General features: G+C 34.5%; 2 protein-coding genes across 3 annotated transcripts in view; both read left to right on the top strand.

Annotated features, from left to right (window-relative positions):
• Positions 1–14950, top strand: part of LOC110460919 (deleted in malignant brain tumors 1 protein-like) — a 28659-nt gene extending 13709 nt beyond the window's left edge. For both annotated transcript variants that reach the window (XM_021514137.1, XM_021514136.1), the window contains exons 5-18: positions 2345–2480; positions 2918–3099; positions 3381–3516; positions 3757–3947; positions 6089–6224; positions 7250–7413; positions 8170–8308; positions 9658–9824; positions 10553–10687; positions 11679–11819; positions 12619–12753; positions 12996–13128; positions 13634–13782; positions 14531–14950. In XM_021514137.1, the coding sequence (XP_021369812.1) occupies positions 2345–2480; positions 2918–3099; positions 3381–3516; positions 3757–3947; positions 6089–6224; positions 7250–7413; positions 8170–8308; positions 9658–9824; positions 10553–10687; positions 11679–11819; positions 12619–12753; positions 12996–13128; positions 13634–13782; positions 14531–14592 (2006 nt within the window). In that variant the 3' untranslated portion in view covers positions 14593–14950. The remainder of the gene's footprint in view (positions 1–2344; positions 2481–2917; positions 3100–3380; positions 3517–3756; positions 3948–6088; positions 6225–7249; positions 7414–8169; positions 8309–9657; positions 9825–10552; positions 10688–11678; positions 11820–12618; positions 12754–12995; positions 13129–13633; positions 13783–14530) is intronic.
• A 7454-nt stretch (positions 14951–22404) lies between these two features.
• On the top strand, positions 22405–25189 carry LOC110460944 (uncharacterized protein K02A2.6-like). The gene is made up of 4 exons (XM_021514172.1): positions 22405–22484; positions 23091–23780; positions 24148–24301; positions 24632–25189. Exons 1-4 carry the CDS (start codon positions 22405–22407, stop codon positions 25187–25189), a joined length of 1482 nt encoding a protein of 493 aa, XP_021369847.1.
• The last annotated feature ends 319 nt before the right edge of the window (positions 25190–25508 follow it).

Raw genomic sequence — 25508 nt, 5'->3', positions numbered from 1 at the left:
GTTTAAAACCCCTATAAACACTATTTTGCTAATTGCAAACATAATAGATTGAAAATTAAACTAATATAGCTAGAATAAAGTAACAAACTTGATAATCAAGTACATAGATTTAAAAGCGAAATTATATTAAGTGTTAAGGTATTTCTCAATTACCACCATACACGTTTGCCATCGCACATTGTTGTCCATCGTACCCACAGATGTGCACAAGCTATAATAGTCCAGATTGTCACCGTTCTGATTTTACAATAGCACTGAAATAGGATTTCTGAGTGTTTTTTTTTTTATATAACATAAAGCTGAACGTTTTGGTCTCAAACTTTTTTAACTTGGTTTATTAACATCTATTTAATAAAATTCAACACATATCTTTTCTCGACAATGTAATACAGTTATGTTATCGCACGTATTACAACGCAACATTTCATTTCAAATCAATTTTATTGTATTAAAAAAAACACACAATTGGATTAGGCACAGGCATTGCCTATAAAAGCCCTTTCCAGAGAAAATACACACATTTCATGCATTCATATATACATATATATATATAGAGAGAGAGTATTATAGAGAAGATGTAGTATATGTTTGAATTAATAGGAGAATACTAGAACCAATTAATACATGTTCACAGAAAATAATACATGTAACTAGAATATCATAGATTTTACCATTTCAATTAATATAGTCTATTTACTTCAATTATTACTAGCCTAGTGTTTGGTTGGAGGCACTTCAAAGACACTGTCACTATACACAGTGCCATCCTTCCCAATAACACCAGAGTTATTGTTATAATATAGCAAATATAAACACACAGTAATATAATTTTTTAGTATAGTTTAAGTTAAAATCTTCCAGATTTGTCAATAAACTCCAGAACACATGAGAGAATAAATTTATTTGATTCACTGCTAAGGTTCATATCACCCTTAGTGAAAGTAACAGTATTTAAAATGATGTTGTCAATTTCGTTGTAATTAGATAACGCATTGAATAAAACTTGTCTTTCATCTATATATTTGGGCAATTGAGGAAGAAGTGATTTGCATCTTCAATAATAAAACCACAGTCACACTTAGGGTTATCTGTAAGATGATCAATATATCAATCTGATTTTAATTGGCTGACTTTATTCCGTAGTTGACATAATGTTATATTCAACTTCCTGGAGCCACCGTATTTAAAAATATCCGTAAAGTTAGATGGTTGCAAAACGTATGTGCTTTCCTTAAGTAATTCCAGTTTTAACTGACTCAATGAAGTGAGTTTTGGAAAAATACAGTCTGGCCTATTCCAAAGAGACATCATTCTAGGAAAAAAACTATTTTTATACAAGTTGGTTCTGCACAAGGGAACAATAAAGTTTCTATGATGTCTAAGGCAAGGATTAATATCATTATTAAAATACGGTAAGATACAATCATAAAGATGGTCAGGACAGTCATGCTGCAGTATCTTAAAAAAATTATATACATTGGTAATTATCACGTCTTATTTTTAGTTTATCTACACCAACTTCCTTATATATTAAGTTATGACTTGTACCTCTTCTCAAACCTGATATAATTCCGAGACATTCTAATTGGACTGATTCCAATAAGTCACTTTCACCCTGGGTGCAATTATTCAACACAGCACAAGCATATTCAAGTGTTGGTCTTATAAAAGATTTATAAATTATTTCAAGAGATTTTCTATCTAGCTTGTGTTTGAGCATTCGCATTATTTGTAGTTTTGTACAGCTTGTTCCATATATATAATTAACTTGATCAGACCATGATACACGACTATTAAAAAGCAAATCAAGATGTTTATGATTTTTGACATTTATAACGACACTATTTGAGAATACCAAATCTCGACGAGATGTCTCAAAATTATTTTTATTAGACATTAGTAATGATTCAGTTTTACTTGGATTAAATGATATTCCCCATTTATCAGCCAAGAGAGACATTCTCCTTAAATCCTCTTTAAGAATATCTGCAGCATGTCTGCCATCACCATCTATCAAAACGTAAAGAGAAGTGTCATCAGCAAAGAGTTTGACATGGGATTGGAGTTCATCTTCTAGGTCATTAATAAATATTAAAAATAAATAAGGCCCGAGAACCGAGCCTTGGGGTACACCAGGTTTAATGTTTGTAAATTTGGCTTGTAGCCATCTACTAATACCCTTTGTTGTCTATCAGTAAGATACAACGCAACATCACTGCCCCAATTAAAAACAGAGAAAATTAGGATAATAAGGAACTTAGTTAGTTAACCTTTCGGTTGGGCTTCTGCCGTTAAATTAACTTAATGAATTCATTGAATTTTTATATAGACACATACTTTTCAGATATACGTCTTGTAAACGGGTCAAATGATGATAATGGGCGAGTCGAGGTATACCACAATGATTCTTGGGGTACTATATGTGATGACGGGTGGACAAGTGCTGATTCGAAAGTGGTGTGTCGCCAGCTTGGATATAGGTGAGAAAAAATAAGGTCTTCAGTTCTTGGTCTAAAAGTATCTAAAAACATGGAAAACTTGTTTTGATAAACATCGAGGTATGAACGAACAGCACTTTGTCCACTATATTATAACAACGTCTCAACCAACATTTCTTTACATGGTTTAGTCTGTTTCTATACATGGTTTTGTCTGTTTCTATACATGGTTTTGTCTGTTTCTATACAAATCATTATCTATTATGATGCCAAAGATGAAATTATTGTAAAATATTATGTCGTTCAAATTTCCTCTTAGGTCAAATGTTTCCAAACATACAAACAATGATATTAAATTTATATAATGGAACCAGCGAGACATGAATTATACAACTAAATGATATTTTCTTAATTAGTAATCTAAACTTCTAGAAAAATATGATTCCAGATAATATAGATTTTTATTCTTTTATATTCAGGGACCAGTTGTTCTACAATGTAACTGCAGCTTATGGACAGGGAACTGGGCCTATTTTAATGGATGATGTAAACTGCTCCCTCGGATATATACCGGATAGGATATGGAATTGCAGCTTTAACGGCTGGGGTGTGAATAACTGTAGACACGGCGAAGATATTGGAGTAGCATGTGCAAAAAATTGTAAATACACCATTCATGCATTCGTATTTCAGATTTTATAGGTAGTACGTTATTATGTTACATCATGTTATTAAATGTTCGCTGGTTTTAAAGTTAAACGTTTTGTACTTGTATTACAGTAACAAAAAGAATAGAATTCTGCGTACACCAACAACATTTTTGTTCCACAAGATTTATTATAAACCTGGTTACGAAGTAATATGATAATGATAATAATGATAATTATAAGTAAATAAATATATAAATTCAATTGCAAGTAAATACAGTGTTTCCCCCTCCAGCTGTTCGCTTGGTAAATGGTCACTCAACTTACACAGGACGTGTAGAAATACTACAAAATGGCCGATGGGGAACGATTTGTGATGATGCTTTCGGGGATGAGGAGGCACAAGCTGTTTGTCGTATTTTTGGTAAAAAGTGTGTTTAATATTACTCTAAATATCACTAAATATAAAAAATAAATCACGTTGTTTTTAATTTTGGACCATTCATTTAACTCTCTAATAATTAATTCAATAATAAATATTTGTCAGAAGGAGATATTATGTAAGTCATATGTTTAGAAACCAAATACAACACGAACAGTCCCTTCTCGAATGGGTGTGAACAATAACCTCATAATATTCATACTTTTTTTTGTATCTTATATGTACACAGGTATGGAACAGCAAATGCATATTTCGGTGCTGGCACTGGGGCCATTTACGTTGATGAGTTGGATTGTTCTCCTAGTTATTCAAGTGATATAGACGCACTGCTACTAGGAAGTACTCTATGTTCCTTTAATGGATGGGGTATTAATGATTGTAGTCATTCAGAGGACGTCGGTGTGTGGTGTTTATCGCAAGGTACGTTAGAAATTCTTTGTTCTCTGGGCTATCTATAGTCCATAGACTATTGACAAAGCTTAGCTTGTAATAACATTTGTAATCCAACAATGTATTTGAAATATGATTTATTGTGAGGAATGGTTGTAGATTTTGTACAGTAGTTGTTTACTTTAATGCAAAATTTAAACTTAATATTAATTTGTTCTCTAGTAATTAACTAAAATGAAAGTTTTAAAATCTGTATTAAGAAACATTGGCTTAAAATAGCACACACACCTATCAATGGCGTGTGTTACCCCAACAGATTGGACTGGTCAGGTCGTTAAGCAGTACTGTATACAAATGGTAGTACTCTAGCACACATAACTGATTCGCAGTAAATAAGCTCCGGCTTGAAAACGAATTCAATATGTATTTCTCTGGGGTATTACCATTGATTCTTTGCGATTGTAAGATTTGTATTGATTGATGGATATGGCATTGCTTGTTTGCGGATTAAATTATGTTTTAATTGATTATTTAATTGATTGATTGATCATAGTACAGTAACCGTATGCAAAGGTCTGAATCGATACTTCGTTTTTAATTATAAATGAGTAGTCTTATACACATATATCTATCGATGAACATCTATGGTTGATCTATTGATATATTTAGCAAATACTTCAATTTGATTGAGATCTAATGAAACGGTATCGAATAATTTTGCAAATGATTGTATATTCTGTTATTATGTAGATACCTTTATCCACGCCGCCTATCAGTGCGTAGCTTATGACAGATTAATTCTTATCGAAAATGTCCGACTTTAAAACAAACTTAAAATAATAAAATTATTTCATATATATCAGCAGCTGTCTAATCTAATTTTGTGGTATTACCAGTTCATACTCCAGTCCAGTGTTGACATTTGAAACTGATTACATTCGTGACAGTGTTCCTCATTGACTTCTTAAGTGACTCACCAGTTATATTTGATAGCTTGTTTAATACTTTAAATGTTGCTCTACAACAGGTATCCAACACTATGCTGTTCTGGACAGCGATATTGTGCCTATGTAGAACGATATTCTACAAGAAATTTAGATGTACAAAACTTGTGTAAATGCAACAATAAACACATTGGTGCAAATTTGTTCACGGAGTTAAAAATCGAAGATGCTTATTGCTTTATTTGCCAGTAAAAGTGATCAATGAAACTGTAATATACACTGTATATAGCAGATGGGGTGACAGATACTTCACTCAGTGAGAGTTACGGAGCCATTTCACTGCAGGTACAGCAATAGGTGACCCTGTTTCGTCAATGTAGCAAAGTTTCCCGTTGTTTTGCGAAGACTCGATCAATTCTTTCCGGCACAGCGACACCTCCTTAATTTATTTTTGTCGTCTTTTCTACAAAACGGCGATTGTGTATCAGACTATTCATAAATAATTTCATTTAGCGGTTAAAATAGAGACGGATGGTAAATTTCTTTAAACAGGTTTGAAGAAGAGAAATATATTTTCTAATTCTGATTAGCGCCATCCGTCAAAATTTGTATCATTTACAAAACTAAACACTGTATTTGAATGAAAGTAACATTTACATTAATTACCCTATCTAGAGCAGATGGTGCTAGGTCGCCCCTGACGATAACGGAGTACAACATTGTCATAAAAATAAATATTCTAAATAGACTGTCAGTATACCTGGACAAGTGTACACTTTTAACTTAATGAAGTGTTAAAACTAGACGAATGTAAATCTATCAAACAAATATACATACACTTAAAAGCAATAAGCATAGGTTTGTTTTATAATTACACAGGAATATGTAATAGATTGAAGCAAAAACAACTATGTTATTGTGGAACTGGATTCAGCAGTTTTAAGCACTCCAGTATTATGCGTAGAGAACTCCAAGTCCTTTGTTTTTATAATATTAAAAATTTGATATATACAAATGTATAGAAAACTTTTGTTAAATTGATATATGGTGGTGATTGACTGCAATGTACAAACCGTGAAATACCATTTATCGGTGTCTGTCAACACATTATGTGTTTTCACAATCTAGCTCTACAGTAATTTAAGATTTTGAATGAATTAGGAGCACCTCTTATTACAAGAATTTGTATTCAAATAGAAAATATACTTTGTTTGCACTTTTTGTAAGAAATACGCCTGGTGACTGAACATTTAAGCAGACAAGGTCGGGTAGAGATTAATTATGCCGAGACCTGGGGAACCATTTGTGCTGACGACTGGGATATCGTGGCGTCCACTCTTGTTTGTAGAATACTCGGTTATAGGTAAATTAATTCATTATATCTTATGACAACTTTTTATACCATGTCTGATTTGTAACAATGATTACTTTTGTTTATCACCCTTTGTTGTTCTCATGAACTTATTTACATTGCAGACATAGCATATTGTAATAATACAATACATATGTGCAATAAGCTGACACTGTTCTACTACATGAACCTAACAATATCCACATTTTTGAACATGTGGCGTTTGGCTATCGTTCTTATATTCATATGTTAATCTGAGTGTGTTATTTGCATCGTAGGAATATTTTAGAATAATCATGCATGTATCAGTCTATTGCAACGAGGAACCAAAGTCTAATTCCCGACAGGTCAATTTATAGAGAAAATAGGTACCAGTTAGTAATAATAATTATAACAATATACAGCATTCGATATAGCGCCCTATCTAGCTAACATAAGCCACTCTAAAGCGCTTTACAGTACATAGATATACAATTAATACAATTAGGATATACAATTTTGAGGAATTCGCAGGAGCTGCCTTATCAGGCGCTAACTACTAGTCCTATGCCACCTGGCTAATATCTCCCTATGGTTGTATGCCTGCGTGTGTGCTGGAGATGTATTGTGTTCTGTTTGTAGTAGTAACATATGTTTATTATAACAAAGGGCATTCGAAATAATTCGTGTTGAAGCATGGCAAGTTAGCTTGAAATCCTCTTTTAATTAAATACATCCTACAGACCTGCAAAAATAAAACATTTTATCCTAATAATCTATAAAGAAGGGAAAAAAATAATTTATTAAGTATAAGTCAATAGAGGAATTCAAATATTGCATTAACATAAGTTAGGCCGCTTCCGGTCTTCATTTCATATTTTAATTGAACATTATACCACTTTCGTAATATAATAAATCCAACATAATGGATGCACGAGGTCTCAGCATTTTCATCGACGATGAACTTCTTTCTAACTCGAAAGAATTTGTTCTCGATTCTCACTGCTTCGATATGATGTGAATTTCATGAACTATATATGTCTTCTGATTGTTGCCAGAGGTGGAATTCCGTTCCGTCCTGTACCAGGAAGTGGGCGTATTTGGCTCGATAACGTTCGGTGTTTAACCTCAAACACTGATATTGCGGAATGCAGACGTAATAACTGGGGGAACCATAACTGTGACCATTACAAGGACGCTGGAGTTTGGTGTGCAAGAAAATGTGAGTAAATTATCTTGATTCGACAGATCAATGTGATATATCACGTGTCCCTTTAGCAAGTACTTCATACCTTTTGTTATTGGAAAATGTATTGATTTTAAATACTAGCAATAAAATCATTTACAGTATATTCTCTCATATTCCGATGTAAGTTACTTTTTTTTTTAGCAAAATTCTTATATTTCAAATACTCAAGAAAAACTACAACAATCTTTAATGGAGGTAGACACTAGTCGTTTAATGGTTTTACTGATATTTGGAGTAAAGGAAAGTTATATTAGGAAATCCACATTCCGGAATGTTGAAATATCGACTTTAATATTAAGTTACACGTTGTTCTATATACATAAGCCATGTTTGCAATAGGTAATCGGAAAATGCTATTTTTAGTAATTGTACGAGATATGCCTCCTCCTATCTTAAATAAACACGAAAACTACGTTAAACATATTGATTGTCTATTACAGTTGGTAGTGTATCGTATCATAGCAAATTCATATTTATATAATGCCTCAAAGCTTAAAATGACTTACTGGTACAGTGTATCAATGCCAAAATTGATATTTTGCATCATTCGAAACAAAATATAGAAATAAACATTTATGAAATAGTTTTACTGTGATGTCTTCACAGCTTGCTATTTATTTTCAGCCTATCAAAGGTAATAACCTTTGATAGATCATACCTTTTTCTTCTCCTTTCAAAAATATAACTTCAGAACTTGTACATTTGTTTATACGAAACAAACTGTTTCAGCATACGATGTTGTACTAGCTGATGGATCAGACCATTCCGGGCGGGTAAACATATATTACGGTGATTCATTTAGAACTCTTTGTTATGGATATTTGGACACACGAAACGCTGACGTGTTATGCAGATTAGTTGGGTACAGGTAAGAATAGGAATGTGAAGTAACATTTATCACATAATGTACTGTGTTTTCCAGTGAATATACCCATTTCATATTATTATGCGTATGAACCCATGTAATATGACCTATCAGCCCTGTGATTGGTTGTAAGTTTCAATTGTTTCAATTGTGACGTCACGCCTAGGGCAAATACATGACGTCACAGACTTACGCATTGGAGTCAAAATGGCGGCTTTTTACATTTCAAGGCTTCATGAAAATAGTTGTTTTATACGAGTTTATGCCACAAATCTTGATTATGTGATGAAAAGGATCTTACACTCGTTTTTATTTCAAATGAAATTTATGAAACTCGTCATGAATTATTCAATTTAGCGAGCCAGAGGCTCGCTAAATTGAAATATTCGTAGACTCGTTTCATAAATCTCATATGAAATAGAAATTCATGTAAGATCCTATATATATGCTTTATTAGATAGAGTACTAGTTTAGCTTGCTTCCTCATCTCGGTCAGTGCAACCAGTTCACTCATACACGGCCTCCAACTGTTTATTTCTGCATATGATAAAATAAAATACATATTCCATATGCAACGATCATGAAGGATTCGTGTACCGTACATATTTAAAAATCTTCCCTATATTTCTCATGCAATTCCTAACTAGAAATTGCATAATCTAACTGTTTAACATAGTTTGGTCTTGCTTTATATTGTTTTACGGCCATTCTACAATGTAAGTCATTTTGGGCCAAATAAATAGAAACTTGATATTTTGTCATCTGACATTCTAAAATGCTACATTGATTGTACGTTATTCAATGAAAAATTTACGTCCTTGGTTTTACATTTTTTTTTTCTCTGGAAGAATATCAAAATACAGTCGAGAACTATTATCGCTTTATGAAAATATAAATTTACATATATGTAAAAGAAAAGAAGTTAAAAAAAAGATAAATATCTATGTCAACTAATCTTGTCTATTTTAGTAATCTTTTGATAATCATGCCTTTTTCTGCTTTTTTTGAAATATTTACGCTAAGAACTTGTTCGTTTGTAATTTATCAATTGCTACTTCAAGCTTATGCTATTGACACTATGCTGGTTGTCACGTTCGTTTTTAGCATGAATCCCGATAGAGACTTGATATATGTTTAAAGAAGGAACAAGGCAAAATCTACACATGTGAAACTTGCATAAAACAATTCGCAACATATGCTGTCAGAACTGACATATCTATTTATGGTACAAAGAGACAATTGTTTCTCAATTCTATTTTGAACTTACAGGACCATTTGCTCTTCTAAGAAGAACTGATTTTGATCGAAATCAAGTTTATCTATTGGTCATTATTTCTATTTTGTATTACAAGGTATGGTGGTAAGATATTCAAGAATCCTAACTACGTCGAAACGACCAGATCCTCTCTGAGGAACTTAAGATGTGAAGGAACAGAAGCCAGTCTCAGTTTGTGTAACGGTACATGGGGATCCTATAACTGCCCGGAGGGAAATGACATATGGATAGACTGCATCACATGTAAGTTCTTTCTTTAAATTCTGATCGACGAATTACAGGCATGTACTGGCGTAAAGATGATAAAAATACCATTCATTCTTCGTAAAACAACAATCAAATAAATAAGATAAACAGTCTCAACAATCAACAGCGTAACTTTCATTGCAATTGAAAATTATACTTAAAACTTAAATGAAAAAAACAATCTTCCAAAACGCAATCATCTATTAATAACCCAATTGCACAGGACAAAACTATATGGCTTATGCCAATAATAACAAAAGTATTGCTATAACCGCTGTAATATAAACTGAATTTATTTTACAACAATTCTGAATTTATTTCAACATCTTGATGACCTTGGTGTAAGAGCTCGCGTTTGTGTGTGTTAGTGTGTAGGTGAGGGGGTTGGTGTGTTGTCATTTGGGACCTTTTCACGTCCGATCGGGGAATCGAACCCTGGCCGCTTTGATGAAAATCGAGTGCATTATCCAATGTGCTAAAACTGTTATCAATGCATTTAAATAATGTGATTATAAATAACGAGATGTCACTACTGTTTGTATTAATATTCCATGCTATTGGACTAGTAAATGTTAATTAAAAAAGCACAAACATCTTTATAAAGTCATGCATTACACGTGCTCGTGATGACTCACTCAAAAGTTACTGGTCATACTTTTTTATTATCAGTGTTTTTCATTCATCAAATATTACTATTGTTACATATATTGCAAATCTTTACGCAGCTTGTGATGAAAGACAATTTGGACATTTATGCAACGAGCAATGCCATTGTAAGGTACCCGGATGTGACATTGATTCCGGAAGATGCAGAAGAGGGGGTTGCTTGCTAGGGTGGCATGGGCTATCTTGCTCTCAAGGTAATAGTACTCGCCATTTCATGTAGATGAGATTGTTTCTTTATTCATGTAACACTTCCATGCTTAGAAACCACCGTTCTATACGTACTGTTTTCCATTGTATCTTGATAGATAATATAATTGAACCACTGTACGTTTTTGAAAAAATTAAAACAAAATGATAACATTTATATAAATACTCAAAAATAACAAACATTTTTAATGTTTTGCCAGAAAAATGAACTATTTAAAAAGGAATAATAAATAAACTAATACACATCTAATACATGTAACTATTAACTATTTGTTTCACATAACACATACTGCTTTCATTATCTAGAGACGATATGCTAATCTTGTCTTTCGAATTCGCGATTTCATATTTACAGGAGTTACTGTCCCTTTCGACAGTGCATAACTTAATTAACAGTTTGTATTTAAAATACTGTTTTGAAATTTGGTTACTTCTTTATCATTAAAATATGAAACCTTGACACGGACATTGTTTTTCATAGAATCATCGATCGCAAATTTTGCAAAATTGTTCGGTGTGAAGTATAGAGGTATGCAGTACAAGTTTCATATAAAAGAGTTGTCTCTTTTTGCATAGCATGAAAAACTACCACTTTTTCCTGGTCCTGTATCGTTTAAATTGAATTCGGAAACTTCACAAGAGTCACTATAGGAACAAAGTATTATGGCTGAATCGTCTAGTTGCTCAATCAAGCCTTTATACAGTCCCCTTACTGCCATAGCCATTAAAATTCTATTATTATTGAAAGCACGATCAGATCTGTTCATTAAAGATTCGTGGGTTTTCCACACAAACACAGAGATCAGTTTTGAACTACGATGGAAATTGGGCCAAAACAGCCAAAACCTTTGATAACTGATAAATCGGTACCGTCGTCATTACTTTAGAATCGAGTGTAATTCGTGTATGTTTGCATCAACAAAACAAAATCAAACATTTTGCGACTAAATTATTAAGAGCAAGTATTTTATACAATAGAATGCGAGAACGGAACATTTGGCCAAGCTTGTATACAAAGCTGTCACTGTAAAACTCCTGGCTGTGATCATGTGACCGGAAACTGTAATGACCAGGATGAAGGATGTGAAGATGGCTGGACAGGGTCGTCATGTGATAAAGGTAAATCAATGTCTCATTTCCTGTTGATGTGTCAAAGCAAACCTCGAGGTGTCGGAATTTGCAAAGAACTTTGAACGGAGGACACTATACAATCCTACCTACAAGTTAGGCATTTAAGTATGTGAGGATTCCCTTGAATGTTTTTGTTTTTCCAATGTTATTTTGAATGAATATTTTATGGTACAAAATTGTTTTCATAAATTCACTTAAGCTGCATTCACAAAAAGGTTTCTCAGATTCGGAATTGTATATTCATGTAGGGTATATTTCGTTTTAACGTTTGCGTATGGTCGTTTTAATGTACATACTATATGTATGTTGAATAAGCTTAAACATGTGTGGTATGCAGTCTTATGTACATACTATATGTATTTTGAATAAGCTTAAACATGTGTGGTATGCAGTCTTAATTGAACATGTAATGTTTAAATAAGTATAAGTAATGTCTTTGATTTACTCTTGCAATTCTCCGTCAATTCCTGTTCATTTGATGCTAAAAATATCTAATGTACTCTTTCAAATGTTAAGATAAATAATTGAAGCTGAGGATATGAATATGCTATTAGCGACCATAAATGCATGTGATTTCAAATGTCGAAATATAATGACGTATTGCAAATCACCTTTATTTCACAAAAAGATATATTCTTGCTTTAATTCACGATGAGGAATAATCGCATCACTGTTCTTTTTTGAAAATTCAAATATTGGCGAAAATATCAAATACTGGCGAAAATGTGTCTTGATGAACAATTCTGAAAATACTTTTCGCGACATTTAATGATTTACAAATTTACAGAATGTGGTTTGGGATCGTTCGGTACTAACTGCATAGAAAATTGTCACTGCCTGGTACCCGGATGTGATCATTCAACTGGTGTCTGTAACACATGTGACTGTCAATCAGGATGGACAGGACACTCTTGTAACATAAGTGAGTAAACTTTGCATTTCTGTTATATTTAAACAGTTGTCGCAAAATTGTGCTGTCAATTTACATAAATTTTCAAGACAGCATGCTTCTAACAATCCTATCAATTCTATTTATTGTATGCTCTCATCATTCATATTNTTCCTGTGGCAAAAGTAAATCTAGTTGAATAAATACATATGTTTTTCTCTCAAAAATGTTAAAACTCTATTTTCCTTGTCGGTTTTTGTTTTTTCGATCTGAAGGTACCCTAGTTGAACAACAAGGAAATATTTCAGACGAGTCAAGTATTGGTACCATTAGCATCGCCGTAGTTTTCAGCGCGTTACTGGTTGCTTCTGTCACATTCAATATTTGGCTTTACGTCACAAATAAAAGGTGAGAAGTATGAAAAGGTACAAATATCGAATTAAACCTCACGGGACCTAGATGATATTTTGACTCATGTTTAGTTAACATCACTTCCTAGAAACATGTATTTAATATACCATTAAAACGTTTTTTATTTTTGCTTAATAGACTTAAAAAATCCATTATTGATATACATGTATGTTTATTTTTTCCCCATTTAATTTCGGTAATTGCTATAATTTAATTAGCAAGGTTGAAAAACTGGTGAGATAAAACGTGAAAATGATATGATGCTTTTCCGAAACATTTTACGAACTGTCATAATATATTTAATTTGACCACAAACAGCGTCACGAGTATGTATCATCACACTGTAATGAGTTGCATTTTAGATAGGCAGGATCCAATATATATGAAATATGTTTGATTTGTCTTTTTCTCAGAAACAGTTTTATGTATATTTTTGAGCATTTGTCGTGTTTGTAAATATTGATTTCTTCATTTGAATACTGTTTTCTTCTACAACACAAAGAATAAAGGCGAGCAACATGGACAAAGACCAGTGTTATCAAAATGTGCCACGTCAGCAATTAGAATCAACAGTGATGTCACAACCAGAATATGAAGACTTGCAAGTAATGGGTGCGACAATTACGGCATATGAAAACGTTAGTTTCGAAAGTAAGTATACAATAACAGTAAAATAATACAATGTAATACATTAAATGACAAAATGTTTTTTATCTTAAAAAATAATACATAAAACTAACATAATGTGACGTTAGAGGCATACATTCACCAAATCTCTCTTAAGTTTCTCTTAATCAGATGATCTGTTTGGCTTGTTTGGAGCAAAGCTATAAAATTGTTCAGATGTTCGGTTCATTTTTATGGCTTAGACTGATATGTAAGAAAGAGAATGTAAGAAGAGACTGAAAGAAGACGTGGAATGACTGGTGTATATTTTCTATTGTTTGTTAATGAAACACTTCATTGACATTGATGCAAACGACATTACTTATATACGTTTATGTCATATTCCAATTGTTATAGTTTAAATTAATTATGGACTTCTATCAATATAAGAGCAAGATATCAGTTGCTAGATCATCAATGATTATTTTCGATGTCCATCAATATGATATTTTATATGCAGAAGTCTTTGAATAAAAGAGTTTATTATGAGATAATAACAACCTTAACAACTCACAAAACTTCAATATACCGACGTGGCTCTAGTTACTAAATATACTTAATTTAGTATCAGTGAACAGTAGTAGTTCTATAGAACGAAAAGTGGATTGTGTATACAATAATAATGAATATAACATCATATATTCTATGAATGAGACAATCTCTCCCCTGCCCCAACCTAAATTTGTATTATTAGACAATTTTGTTAAAACCTGCATGTGTTACCTTTCAACAGGTGGATATGACACCATGGAAATACAAACGTCTAGAGGACGTGACAAGGCGGCACACAAGTGAACATGGATTTTGAAGAGAGGACACATGTAGAAAATGCCCAGAAACGGTGACACAAATGAACAAATCTTGTCGAGATGTTACACAAACAATGAACCTCTTAACATGACAGGAAAATCTTCATATTCAGTTCTTTTATAAGCAGTCTTTTTAAGACACACTGCGTATATAATTTTCCGAGATGTGTGTGCTGTATATAGACATTATGTTATCGATACTAATTCATCATATCTTTGAATATCAGAACACTGCATATATACTATACATAAGATATCCAGTGTGAAGGGTGAACTTTACATATTTTACCGACGAAGTGGAAAGTTTTCTATACGTAATGTAACCTGTTATTCTTTTTGTTTTAAACATGTGTTCATTTCTCCTGCGAAAGATAAAAAATAAACCATCATATCAGGTATCAGTATACAGTAGAAATGGCCCGACTCTGATAAACAAGGCACATGCCGAGGAAATGTAAACACAGCGGATTTACCCTACACAACACATGTATACATATATATATATTTGTAAACTGCATTACATTTACAATACATATAAAGTACTGAGAAGTGTATCCACCTCTTTTTTTCTATGTATGTCACTTGTGTGAAAACCATGGTTACCACATCAAAAATTACCAAAAAATGCCAAAAATTGCTTTTTTGACCCAACATTTGACCCCCGCAACTAGTAATTTTTTCCCAAGTTCTGTCTGAAATTAAAGATTACCTACCTGGTTGCAGAATTATCTGGGTCCCAGTAAAGTTGTAAAACTTGATTTTTTGCAATTTTGCGTCGTGTGCTGTTGTCAAAATGTTACCCCCAGTAAAGCTAGCTTTTCATGTGTAGGCACCCTTTCGGATTATGGCCAAAATTTTATTCTCGAACCAAAAAAATATTCTCTTTTTTTTTACAAATGTGAAGCTCACATAGCCCACTTCATCATGCTTATACCAATTTTAGTACAGTTTTATTTTTTATATTTTTTTTGCATATCATTATACAGGGGTTAGCCATTTAACAAAAATATCACCCATGGCCACAACCCTCTACTGTATACTGCTACCTCAATATAAGGCAAATGAGAATACTTTCAAAACGAGGTAACCATATGTGTTCATTAAAAGACATGATGAAGCGTACACATGCATACACAGGTCACTCGTGCATAAATGATCACAAATAGAGGCAATACTCATCATTGCATTTCATTTCTGAAAACAAGAAGTTTATCAAAAGGTTACCCACTTCAATATATGTAAACAATCAATTTAATGAGACAGTCTCAATAGTCTTTAATATGTAACCAGGCAGCTTTAATATGTAACCAGGCAGCTTTAATATGTAACCAGGCAGCTTCAATGATTGCACTGTCATTAGAAAAAAATATATAAACATCATAATCATATGTAACACAACAGCATTAATGTGCTTTTTATACATTTTGGAATTTACCAAAACTCTTTTAATCACGTGACAGGACAGTGAGTTTGATTAGATTTGTGAATTCTTTCAATAAGTACTGTATACCTGAATACTTTCGCCCCGTTAACCTTTCGCCCTTTACCGACAGAGTCCTTTTTCGCCCAGGGTTAAATTCGCCCTACATCGCCAACAGTGGGAATTCCCCGTTACGGCCTCTCTGTCGAACACTTATTATTCATGTAAATTGTCAAGCCTTTATCATGAAACACAAGGTTGCATCACACACACTTGACCCCAATTGCAACACATACGGTACGTAAGTTAAGCCTCAGTGTACACGAAATAGTGATAAAACATGTGCCGTCGTATACATATTTTTTTTAACTTTCGTCGTCATGTTAAATTCGCCCTCAGATCGGAAGGCGAAAGGGGCGAAAGTTAAACTGCGGCGATAGTTTCCCGGTATACAGTATATATAAACATCTTTGGCTGGTACATTCTATAATCAAATGATAATTATTGAAATGGTATATTATTATATTTAAAATAAATAACTATCACACACTATGTAACTGTGCATAACATGCGATAAAATGCACTATGAAGATATATAATTATTGCATATATATCGAATACAAATGAAACTGGTCATCAGAGAAAAATATTCGAAAGAATTCACCTTCTTTGACAAAATTCTGGGTATTTAGACGACAGCACAGACATAGAATAGTCTATGGAGTAGACACAGTAGTGTTGGAGAATGGGACATATATTTTGTGCGAACTGATTATCTAAACTTACGAGTATCTTTTCATAATGTAATTACACTTTTATACATAATATTGTTTTATACGGATAACTTTCATATATGACAGATATTTATTGTGCATGTACGCTTTCTACACTATATTTGAGATACATTTCAACATTTATTATTAGCAAAACAAAATTGTCTAACCGATATATCAAGACAAGTCATTCTATTGGTGTAGATAGCATCAACCATTCAGAACAGCTGTTTTCTGTGAAGTGTACGATGTCTGTTATTTCCTTTTGTTTTGTTTTAATAACCACATAAATGCAAATCATCTCAGTGAGCATGATCATCAAGGTTTTGAAGGGAAAATTAAGTTTCTGTGTGTTGGGGTGTTATAGTCCCAAATATGTCATGCTATTTTGATGGCTACTTGGTTTATTTTGCTCTCATGCCAATCGATCTATCGATTTCGAGCTAAGTGAATGTGAAAGTTGAAAATGATACTCAAGGATAACTTATTATAGTAATACTGTATTTACCATAACTCTACATAACTTACAAACAAAACCTTTGGAAACATTTCATGACACTTCGTGAAACTAACTCCCAAGCTTTACTATGATGTAAATAAGGAACAAACCAAGACAAATAGCTATTGAATCTATAGAGAGAAAAAAATCGCCTTTTACGCGTTTTCCCTTTGGGTTCAATATTGTATAAAAACATTTCCTTCGTGGTTTTACATTCATAATGTCATATTCTGTACAGATTGTCGAAAAATCTTTATCGAAATTATTTAGAGTCATAGGGCACTTTTTACCTATTAGTAGATTGGTAACTAAACTGTCCTAACACAGCTTACCTAACGGAACTAAATCACTCGTTTGTTTGATCAGAGTGTTAGCTCTGGATTTCAATTCCTAATTCCCCAAAGGAGATAAAAACGTTTGTGTATCACAGGAGGGTATTCATGTACATTATATCATCGTGAACCTAACACCAGGAATTGATCCTAAAGAATGATTGATGGGTAAAGCACTTAAACCTTGACGCAGTTTTAACGTACGTCTGGGTGTGTGCTTATACTTGTAATTGGTGTTTTTTAATATGCTTACACTAGATAAATAATTAAATGGTTAATAAAATGATTGTTTATAAATATGCCTTTTAAACAATTAAATTGTATGTTCACTATAAGAATGAACTTATCATACAACAATGAATGATATCGTCGGAAGGGCAGATTTTGACGTCAGGAAGCTAACATAAAAATTCCAAATTTCAAACATCATAAAATCCCGGTTTTATTGTTCATTTTATTTTAATTAAGATTTTTTCCAGGTGATGTAATGGAAATCGATCACTTTTAGTAACCACAGAACATTGCCTCTTTTTCTCGTTTATATTTAAATGGTACAAAAGTGGTTTAACTTTTTTCTTTGATGTTAACATTGATATTTCGAAGTATTCACGAGATATTTCTATTCTGAGGGACACCTGATAACAAGGAAGTATAATTGTCATTCTTCGTCAGCAAGTACATATGATCACAATACATAAGTCGGTGTTTGATCTGTTAACAGGTAAACATGCAAATAATCATAATGATTGTACTTGAACTACAATCTTAATTTATTGTTGCTCTTGTATAGTAGAATCACAGTTTATTTGCTGTTTATGTAGTTGAAAACTTTAGCTTGGTGTCATTGCATAATGTTTATTTTGATAGTCAGACTACCCTAGCGTAATATCATTTTTCAGCAATGTATTAACCTATGGATTGGTAAAGTATCCAAAGGGGTACTCTAAAAGAAGATTTAAATCAAAAAACCTTCATTTACACATAGTTTTCCTGGATCATTAAAAAGAGATCGAATGAATACAGGAAGTTCTTGCACAGAATAATGAATATAGACTTGGAAACAACTTGTTTAAATAATAAAGGTTTTGAAATGAGCAAATGTACAGCTAAGGTAAATTCTGTATTATTTTAAACATGTCAAGTATGATCACCTATAGAATCAGGCTATTGTTCAGAACAATATTCGAGTGAAATTATACTTTGTCAAGTAGATCAGAAAATGATTAAGTAAGTAAACAACTAAACAAACAAACAGATGATGAAACAAATACAAAGATCACTAAATAAATAACTAAATCAATAAATAACTGATCACTTTGTTATTAAACAGGGATTCTCCATGGATACAAAACCGTTAATTAAACAACAAAAGTTTGTCTCAATCATATTAAACGTTTAATTGTTCAGAGAGGCAACGGAAGTACTGTTATCCTATGTTTATCGTTTTACCTCATTTAACACATCTTTCTGTAATATACAGAAAAAAAAGATAAAACTTCCATGTATTTCCTGATGGATAAATCGCTGCAGCCAAACAACACCACTTGCGTCTGCTGCGTCAGTGATACCAAAACGTGACACTTTTGGGAAAAGGGTCCACGAAAATAGCATGCAACTCAAACAAGTATTCATTATGTTTTTTTTTTACTGCATGTTTATATTATATCAGTTACACTATATATCGTCTTTATGGACTGTGAATTATGGTTATATGGACAGTTTAAGGTAAGAAATCATCATGAACAATTTTCATTTAACCTCCTGCTCTTGGTTTGGATATGCAGAAGCTGATACACTTCAAAAATAATGTTTGTTTGGAGATGAAATGTAATCAGACTTACCCATGATTCTTAAATATTTGGACCATGTGAAACTTTCTGCTTATACTGATTGTTTCTCCCCAACATCAACATAATGCTGAAGTGATTTTTTGGGTAAAGCTGTACCTTTTTAGAGCTTCTGGACTCTAATACTCTCTTGCGTTCTATTTACAGATTTATGTGCCAGAAATATCAACTTCAATATGACGTTAACAGTTTGACCGGTTTCGCATTTCACAGGTTAGACAGATGTAACAACAGGAGCCGATAATTAGGAAATTAAAGAGTTCATAAAAAAGTACAGAAACATCTATGTATCGTAAAATATTAGGTATCATTCTACAGCAAGACTTTGGTCAAAAGTTCGAATGAGGTCAAATCTTATAATCTGGTTAAAGTCGTGCCTTGATTGACATGTAGAATGTTGCAGAGGTAGTTAGTGCAGGAAGGCACATACATTGGCCGATAGTTGATAAGCAACAGAGAAGAGAAAAATGAGAAGTGCTCATGAATACGTTATGCCCTGATGTTTGTTTAAAGTACTCGCAGTAAGTTTTATAGGGAGAATCTAGAGTTGAGAGTCGGAAGTCTTGTTTCAGGAATGTGAGCCTCTGGGGAGAGACGCAAGGGATGGCTCATGTAAAGCACTTTGCTTGTAGAGTAGTTGGCGTGCTCTAAATGTATGCTTAAATAACACATTTAGGAATGATCTTGTAGAGAGGGAGAGAGAGTCGATCTAATCCAGGATATTATTACTACCTCTGTCTGTCGCAGCCACAATGTCTAGTTGTAATAAAAGAAACTCTATTAGTCCACAACGTTCTTTTCAGCATGTTTTGTATCACAAGTATTGACAGTTTATGGAAAAATGACGGAAGAGGTAATGTTATGTTTCTTACAAGAGAGCAAAGCCTTCCAAAGGACATAACACGAGATTTACATTTCGTCGCCATTCCTTACCACAAGTGTTATTAGACAACAGTTATATTGATTAATCCATTAGAAAATGTACCAAATTATGTAGGTTCATTACTTTATTTGTATATATTTGCACTGAGTAGCTCAAAAACCACCTACTTGCAGTATAGACAATAGGGATCTTTAGTGGAAGTGACTGATACAAACCCCTGTAAACGACACATAATTTGGTGGTAGCGTCGGGATCCTTATTGTCTATATTTAATTCATTTGAGCACGCAATGTGTAAGTAATACCAAGTACTGTAATTGTATTAGATTGAAATATCGTTGAAAAAAATTTGTTTGTCTGATGAAGAGGCATCTTACATTGATTGGAGGAATTGGCGGAAGTAACTAATTGAACAAAGTAAACTAGGAATGCACACCGAGACAAAACTTGTCGAAGGGGAGCGGTCATTATCGAGATTCAGGCATTGAGCCCAAACGTCAATCTGAAGAAATCGTTATAGAGGAAATGGACATTGCTAATTCATATAGCAGTATGACTGAAAATCACGAAGATGTATCATCTCCCGAGATTACAGATAAGGGGATAGTAGAGCTTCAATAGCAATTATGCAAACTAGATGCTCAAATTCATTCAGAGTCTGAGAGCAAGTGCCAGCAAGTCCTTGATAAAAGATTCATACAGAAGTCTCAGCCCAGATACCAGAACCAAGCAAGATACAAGTCCAAGAGTGAGGCTCTCCGATAATACTTCTTCCCGTCGTTTTGATCATGATAAGGAGAAAGATGGAATATTTGATAATGCTACCACAAGCGGTACATGTAAAGGTGAACAAAGAAGATCAGCTCGGATTAACCATAGAAATGAGAGGGACGACTTATTAGACAACGGTTCTGCTTGGGAGAAGAGAAAAACCTGGAAAAGTTCAGCTTTAGATCTAAGCGATAGTGATAACGATGACCGGGTACCAGAAAGAAAGCACAAAGAAGAATTTATTTCTGTAAATCTCCAACTTATGATGGCACTACTCCATGGAGAGACTACCAATCTCATTTTGAGGCATGTACCCAGATTAATCGCTGGTCAGAACGTGAGATGGGCCTATACCTAGCAGTGAGTTTGAGGGGCCAAACTCAGAGTATTCTTGGGGATTTACCTGCCAGGAAGTAAGAACATTATTTCTCATTAGTAAGACATCTCTAAGAAAGGTTTGCCCCACCTAATCAAACTGAGCTGTATCGAGTTCAGTTACTTGAGAGGAGACAGAGAGCTAACGAGACTCTCTGTCTGAATTAGGTCAGGCTATACGAAGAATAGTTAATCTGACCTACCCCCTGTTAAGGTTAGTGTAAGAGAACATCGGCCAAACAGCAATTTCTTGAGTCATTAGCTGACTCGGGTATGCGTATTTGTATAAAGCAAGCCATGCCTGAGAACCTTAAAGAGGCGATTCATCTGGCGGTAGAGCTGGAAGCTTACAAGAAAGCAGAAAAACGTGGAGATGAGGGTCGTTCCTGAGAACAACAAGTACTGAGAGTACTGAAAGCACAAAAGGGGTTGAGAAAACTGAAATGGAATCAATATTGAGTAATATCCAGCAGACACTGGAAATGATGCAGACAGATATCAGCAAGCTAAAAGCTGCAAAGAAAAGTCAAAATTAACCAGTCGGCCAAGGAAAAGATGTGAAGAAGACGAGCACTGGCAAACGTTGCTATAAATGTAACGAGACTGGATATTTATGTACGGACTGTCCTCAGCTGAAGACTGAATCCAATCAAACCTAAACTGGAGCAGCCAACCAAGTGAAAACTCGAACTAGGAGGCGGAATCATAACAAATTCGCAGGAATTGGTATTTCATCAGCAGCCCAAGAAGCTGGGTTGTATATCAAAGCTGAAGTACAGAATACTAAAGTGAAGCTGTTGGTTGATACAGGAGCTACTGTAACTATATTGGCAACAGAGGTATATTAGAGAATCCCAGCAGAGAGAAAACCTTCACTACAGAAGGTTAAAAAGGACACAATGGCCGCTAACGGAAGTGAGTTGGAAGTCCTTGGGTGTGGAGCATTCAAACCAGAGGGGTGCAAGGATGTCTACTTTGAGTGTGTTGTAGCCAATATCAGCACTGATGGTCTTCTTGGCCTAGAATTCATGAAATGGAGGAATTGAATGAAATTGAAGAGGGGATCGTTAGTACTGGACGATGATGAAATTGACACTAAATAAGAAAGTACACTTGGTTGCTTTCGAGTTTCAGCTGCCGAGAAAGTCACCATTCCAGGTAAAAGTGAGATGATAGTTATTGTTCGAGCTAGTCCTGTTCTTGGACGTACAAATGTCATAAAGATAGAAACAAGTGATGCTAAACCTATCAAACGACCACTCAGAAGGGTACCAGCACAAGTGAGTGAGGAGGTCGATAGACAGGTAAAAGATATGCTTCGCCACGAAGTGATTCAAAAGTCTACTAGTACCTGGTCTTCGGGCATTGTTCTAGTTCAAAAGAGGGATGAAAGTCTGAGATTTTGCGTTGATTATAGATGTCTGAAAGCAGTGAGTAATATTGATGCCTATCCGTTTCCACGGATCGATGAGGCATTGGACCACCTGTCAGGGTGTACATAGTTTTCTACACTTAACCTTAAGGCAGGGAATTGACAAGTTTAGCTGGAAAATGAAGATCGTCTGAAAACTGCCTTTTCAACCAGGACGGGCCTCTATGAGTCTCAGGTGATGCCATTTGGGTTGACATCTGCCCCAGCCACCTTTGAGCGGCTTATGGAGACAGTACTGGCTGGATTACAATGGAATATTTGTCTCATCTATCTTGATGATGTAATTGTGATAGGAAAGAATTTTGAGGACATGCTACAAAACCTGTCAACTGTGTTCGACAGACTTCTTGCTGCTGGTCTGAAGCTTAAGACAAAGAAATGCCAACTGTTTGCTAAAGAAGTGACCTATCTTGGGCATGTGATTTCCGAGAAGCGGATAGCTACAAATGGTGAAAAGGTGAAGATAGTGAAGCAGTGGCCTGTACCAATCAACCTTATGGAATTGAGATCATTCCTTGGATTTTGTGGATACTACCGGACACTTGTACGAAGATTTTCTCGCATTGCAAGTTGTCTACATGAACTGACGAAGACAGACAAACATTTTGAATGGACTGAAGTTTGTCATGTGGCTTTCGAAAACCTGAAGCAATGTTTAATTGGTGATCCAATACTCGCCCGACCAGACTTCACACAACCTTTCATCCTTGACACCGACGCAAGTGATAAATCAATCGGTGCAGTTTTATCTCAAAGCATTGATGGAGTTGAGAGACCTGTCGCTTATGCAGGACGTACACTGACCAAATCCGAAAAGAGATACTGTGTCACACGAAAGGAATTGTTAGCAATTGTCTACTTTGCTAAATACTTCAAGCACTTCCTGTATAAAATAATAATAAATAATAATATACAACATTTATATAGCGCCCTATATAATTTGTAAAATTACTTTAAAGCGCTTTACAACATAATGGATAATAGTATTAGTTATAATTGTGAAACAAAAAGAAAAGCTTACAAATACAGTGTATGGAAAGATGTTCACTGAGAACAGACCACAGTTCATTACGCTAGCTTTAAAATTTCAAGGAACCAGAAAGCCCGATGGCCAAATGGCTTGACGTATTGAGCTCCTACAATATGGCCATTAAGCACAGACCAGGAAATCAGCGCAGTAATGCTGATGCACTGAGTCGATACCTTGCAGACAATGTGGGTTTGACCCAATGTGGGAGAAAAACAAGATCAAGGACAAAAAGTACGCTCAGATGGTATCCAGGAAGATGTTTGTGAAGGACGCTCTGAAGACGAGAATCAAAAGGAGGAGTTGTCGCTTCAACAGAAGCAGAAAAAGGATCTCGGTATTGCAGTAGTAATGGAAAGGGTGAGGAAAGATGAGAAACCTCCATATTAGAAAATCGGTGACCAAAACATAATAATAAAGACATTGAGGGTCAATTTGAATCCCTGGTGATACATGGGGAAATGTTGTATTGGAAAAATCCCCATTCAGAATCGACTCTACAGGCAATTGTACCAACAGTTGAAAGGCGAACCGTGTTGATACACGGCATGACTTTAGAAGCTCTGGGCAGCTTGGAATGAAGAAAACGCTGGCAAAAATAAGACAGAGTTATCATTGGTCATGTCTTCAGTCAGGTGTCAAAAACGATGTGGCCGGATGTTAACAGTGCAGTAAACGCAAGAGTCCATGCAAAACCAAGCGAGCACCAATGCAGATTCTGGAGTCAGGCTTTCCTATGGAAAAGATAGCAATAGATATTATCTGCGAACTCCTAAGTACAAAGATGGGTAACCGCCATAGCTTAGTGGTATCTGATTATTATACTAAGTGGACAGAGAGTTTTGCAATGCCGAATATGGAAGCTCAAACTGTTGCCAAAGTACTTGTTGAGGAGGTGATATCTAGGTTTGGTGTTCCTTACAACATTCATTCTGATCAAGGGTCTCAGTTTGAAAGTTCTGTAATTAAAGAGGTGTATTTACTTCTACAAATAAACAAGACGCATACGACTCCCTATCATCCAAAGTCCGATGGAATGGTAGAACGGTTTAACAAGACACTTGTAGCCATGCTTAGTGCCTTTGTGAACGAACATCAGACCGATTGGGATGAACACTTGCTGTATATGATGATGGCGTATCGCTCTACAGAAGATGAGACGACGGGGAACTCGCTGAATAGCATGATGTTGGGAAGGGAAACAAACACTCCATTAGATATTTAGTACGAGATGGCAAGGAATATCAAGGCCATTCCTCAAAACTAATGGGCTTGGCAGTTAAAAGAAATGATAGAGAAAGCACACGACTTGGTGAGGAAGCACTCCAAAGCAGCGATGCTGCAAATAAACCGTTACCATGACCAGAAATTGTCTTTGACTGAATTCAAGCCTGGTGATTCTTCTACCCGAACATCCCGACTGGGACCACACACAAGTCAGCCAACCGATGGTTTCAAGGTACTCACCAGAATAACCGAGGTTACTTACAAAGTAAGATGTGGATACTAGGGAAAGAGTCAAGTGTTTAATGCTAATTGCATGC

This window comes from Mizuhopecten yessoensis, unplaced genomic scaffold (genome assembly GCF_002113885.1).
Source record: "Mizuhopecten yessoensis strain PY_sf001 unplaced genomic scaffold, ASM211388v2 scaffold10523, whole genome shotgun sequence".
NCBI lineage: Eukaryota > Metazoa > Mollusca > Bivalvia > Pectinida > Pectinidae > Mizuhopecten > Mizuhopecten yessoensis.
Note: the sequence above shows the minus strand (reverse complement) of the source record. Positions and strands in the feature narration are given on the sequence as shown.

Bases quoted from the DNA above. Each gene is read 5' to 3' on its own strand.
- LOC110460944 (XM_021514172.1), top strand. From the start codon at position 22,405: ATGGCCGCTAACGGAAGTGAGTTGGAAGTCCTTGGGTGTGGAGCATTC. The intron at 22,485-23,090 runs GTGTGTTGTAGC...CTTTTCAACCAG, and splicing joins TGCAAGGATGTCTACTTTGA to GACGGGCCTCTATGAGTCTC. The intron at 24,302-24,631 runs GTATTGCAGTAG...GGATGTTAACAG, and splicing joins GAAGCAGAAAAAGGATCTCG to TGCAGTAAACGCAAGAGTCC.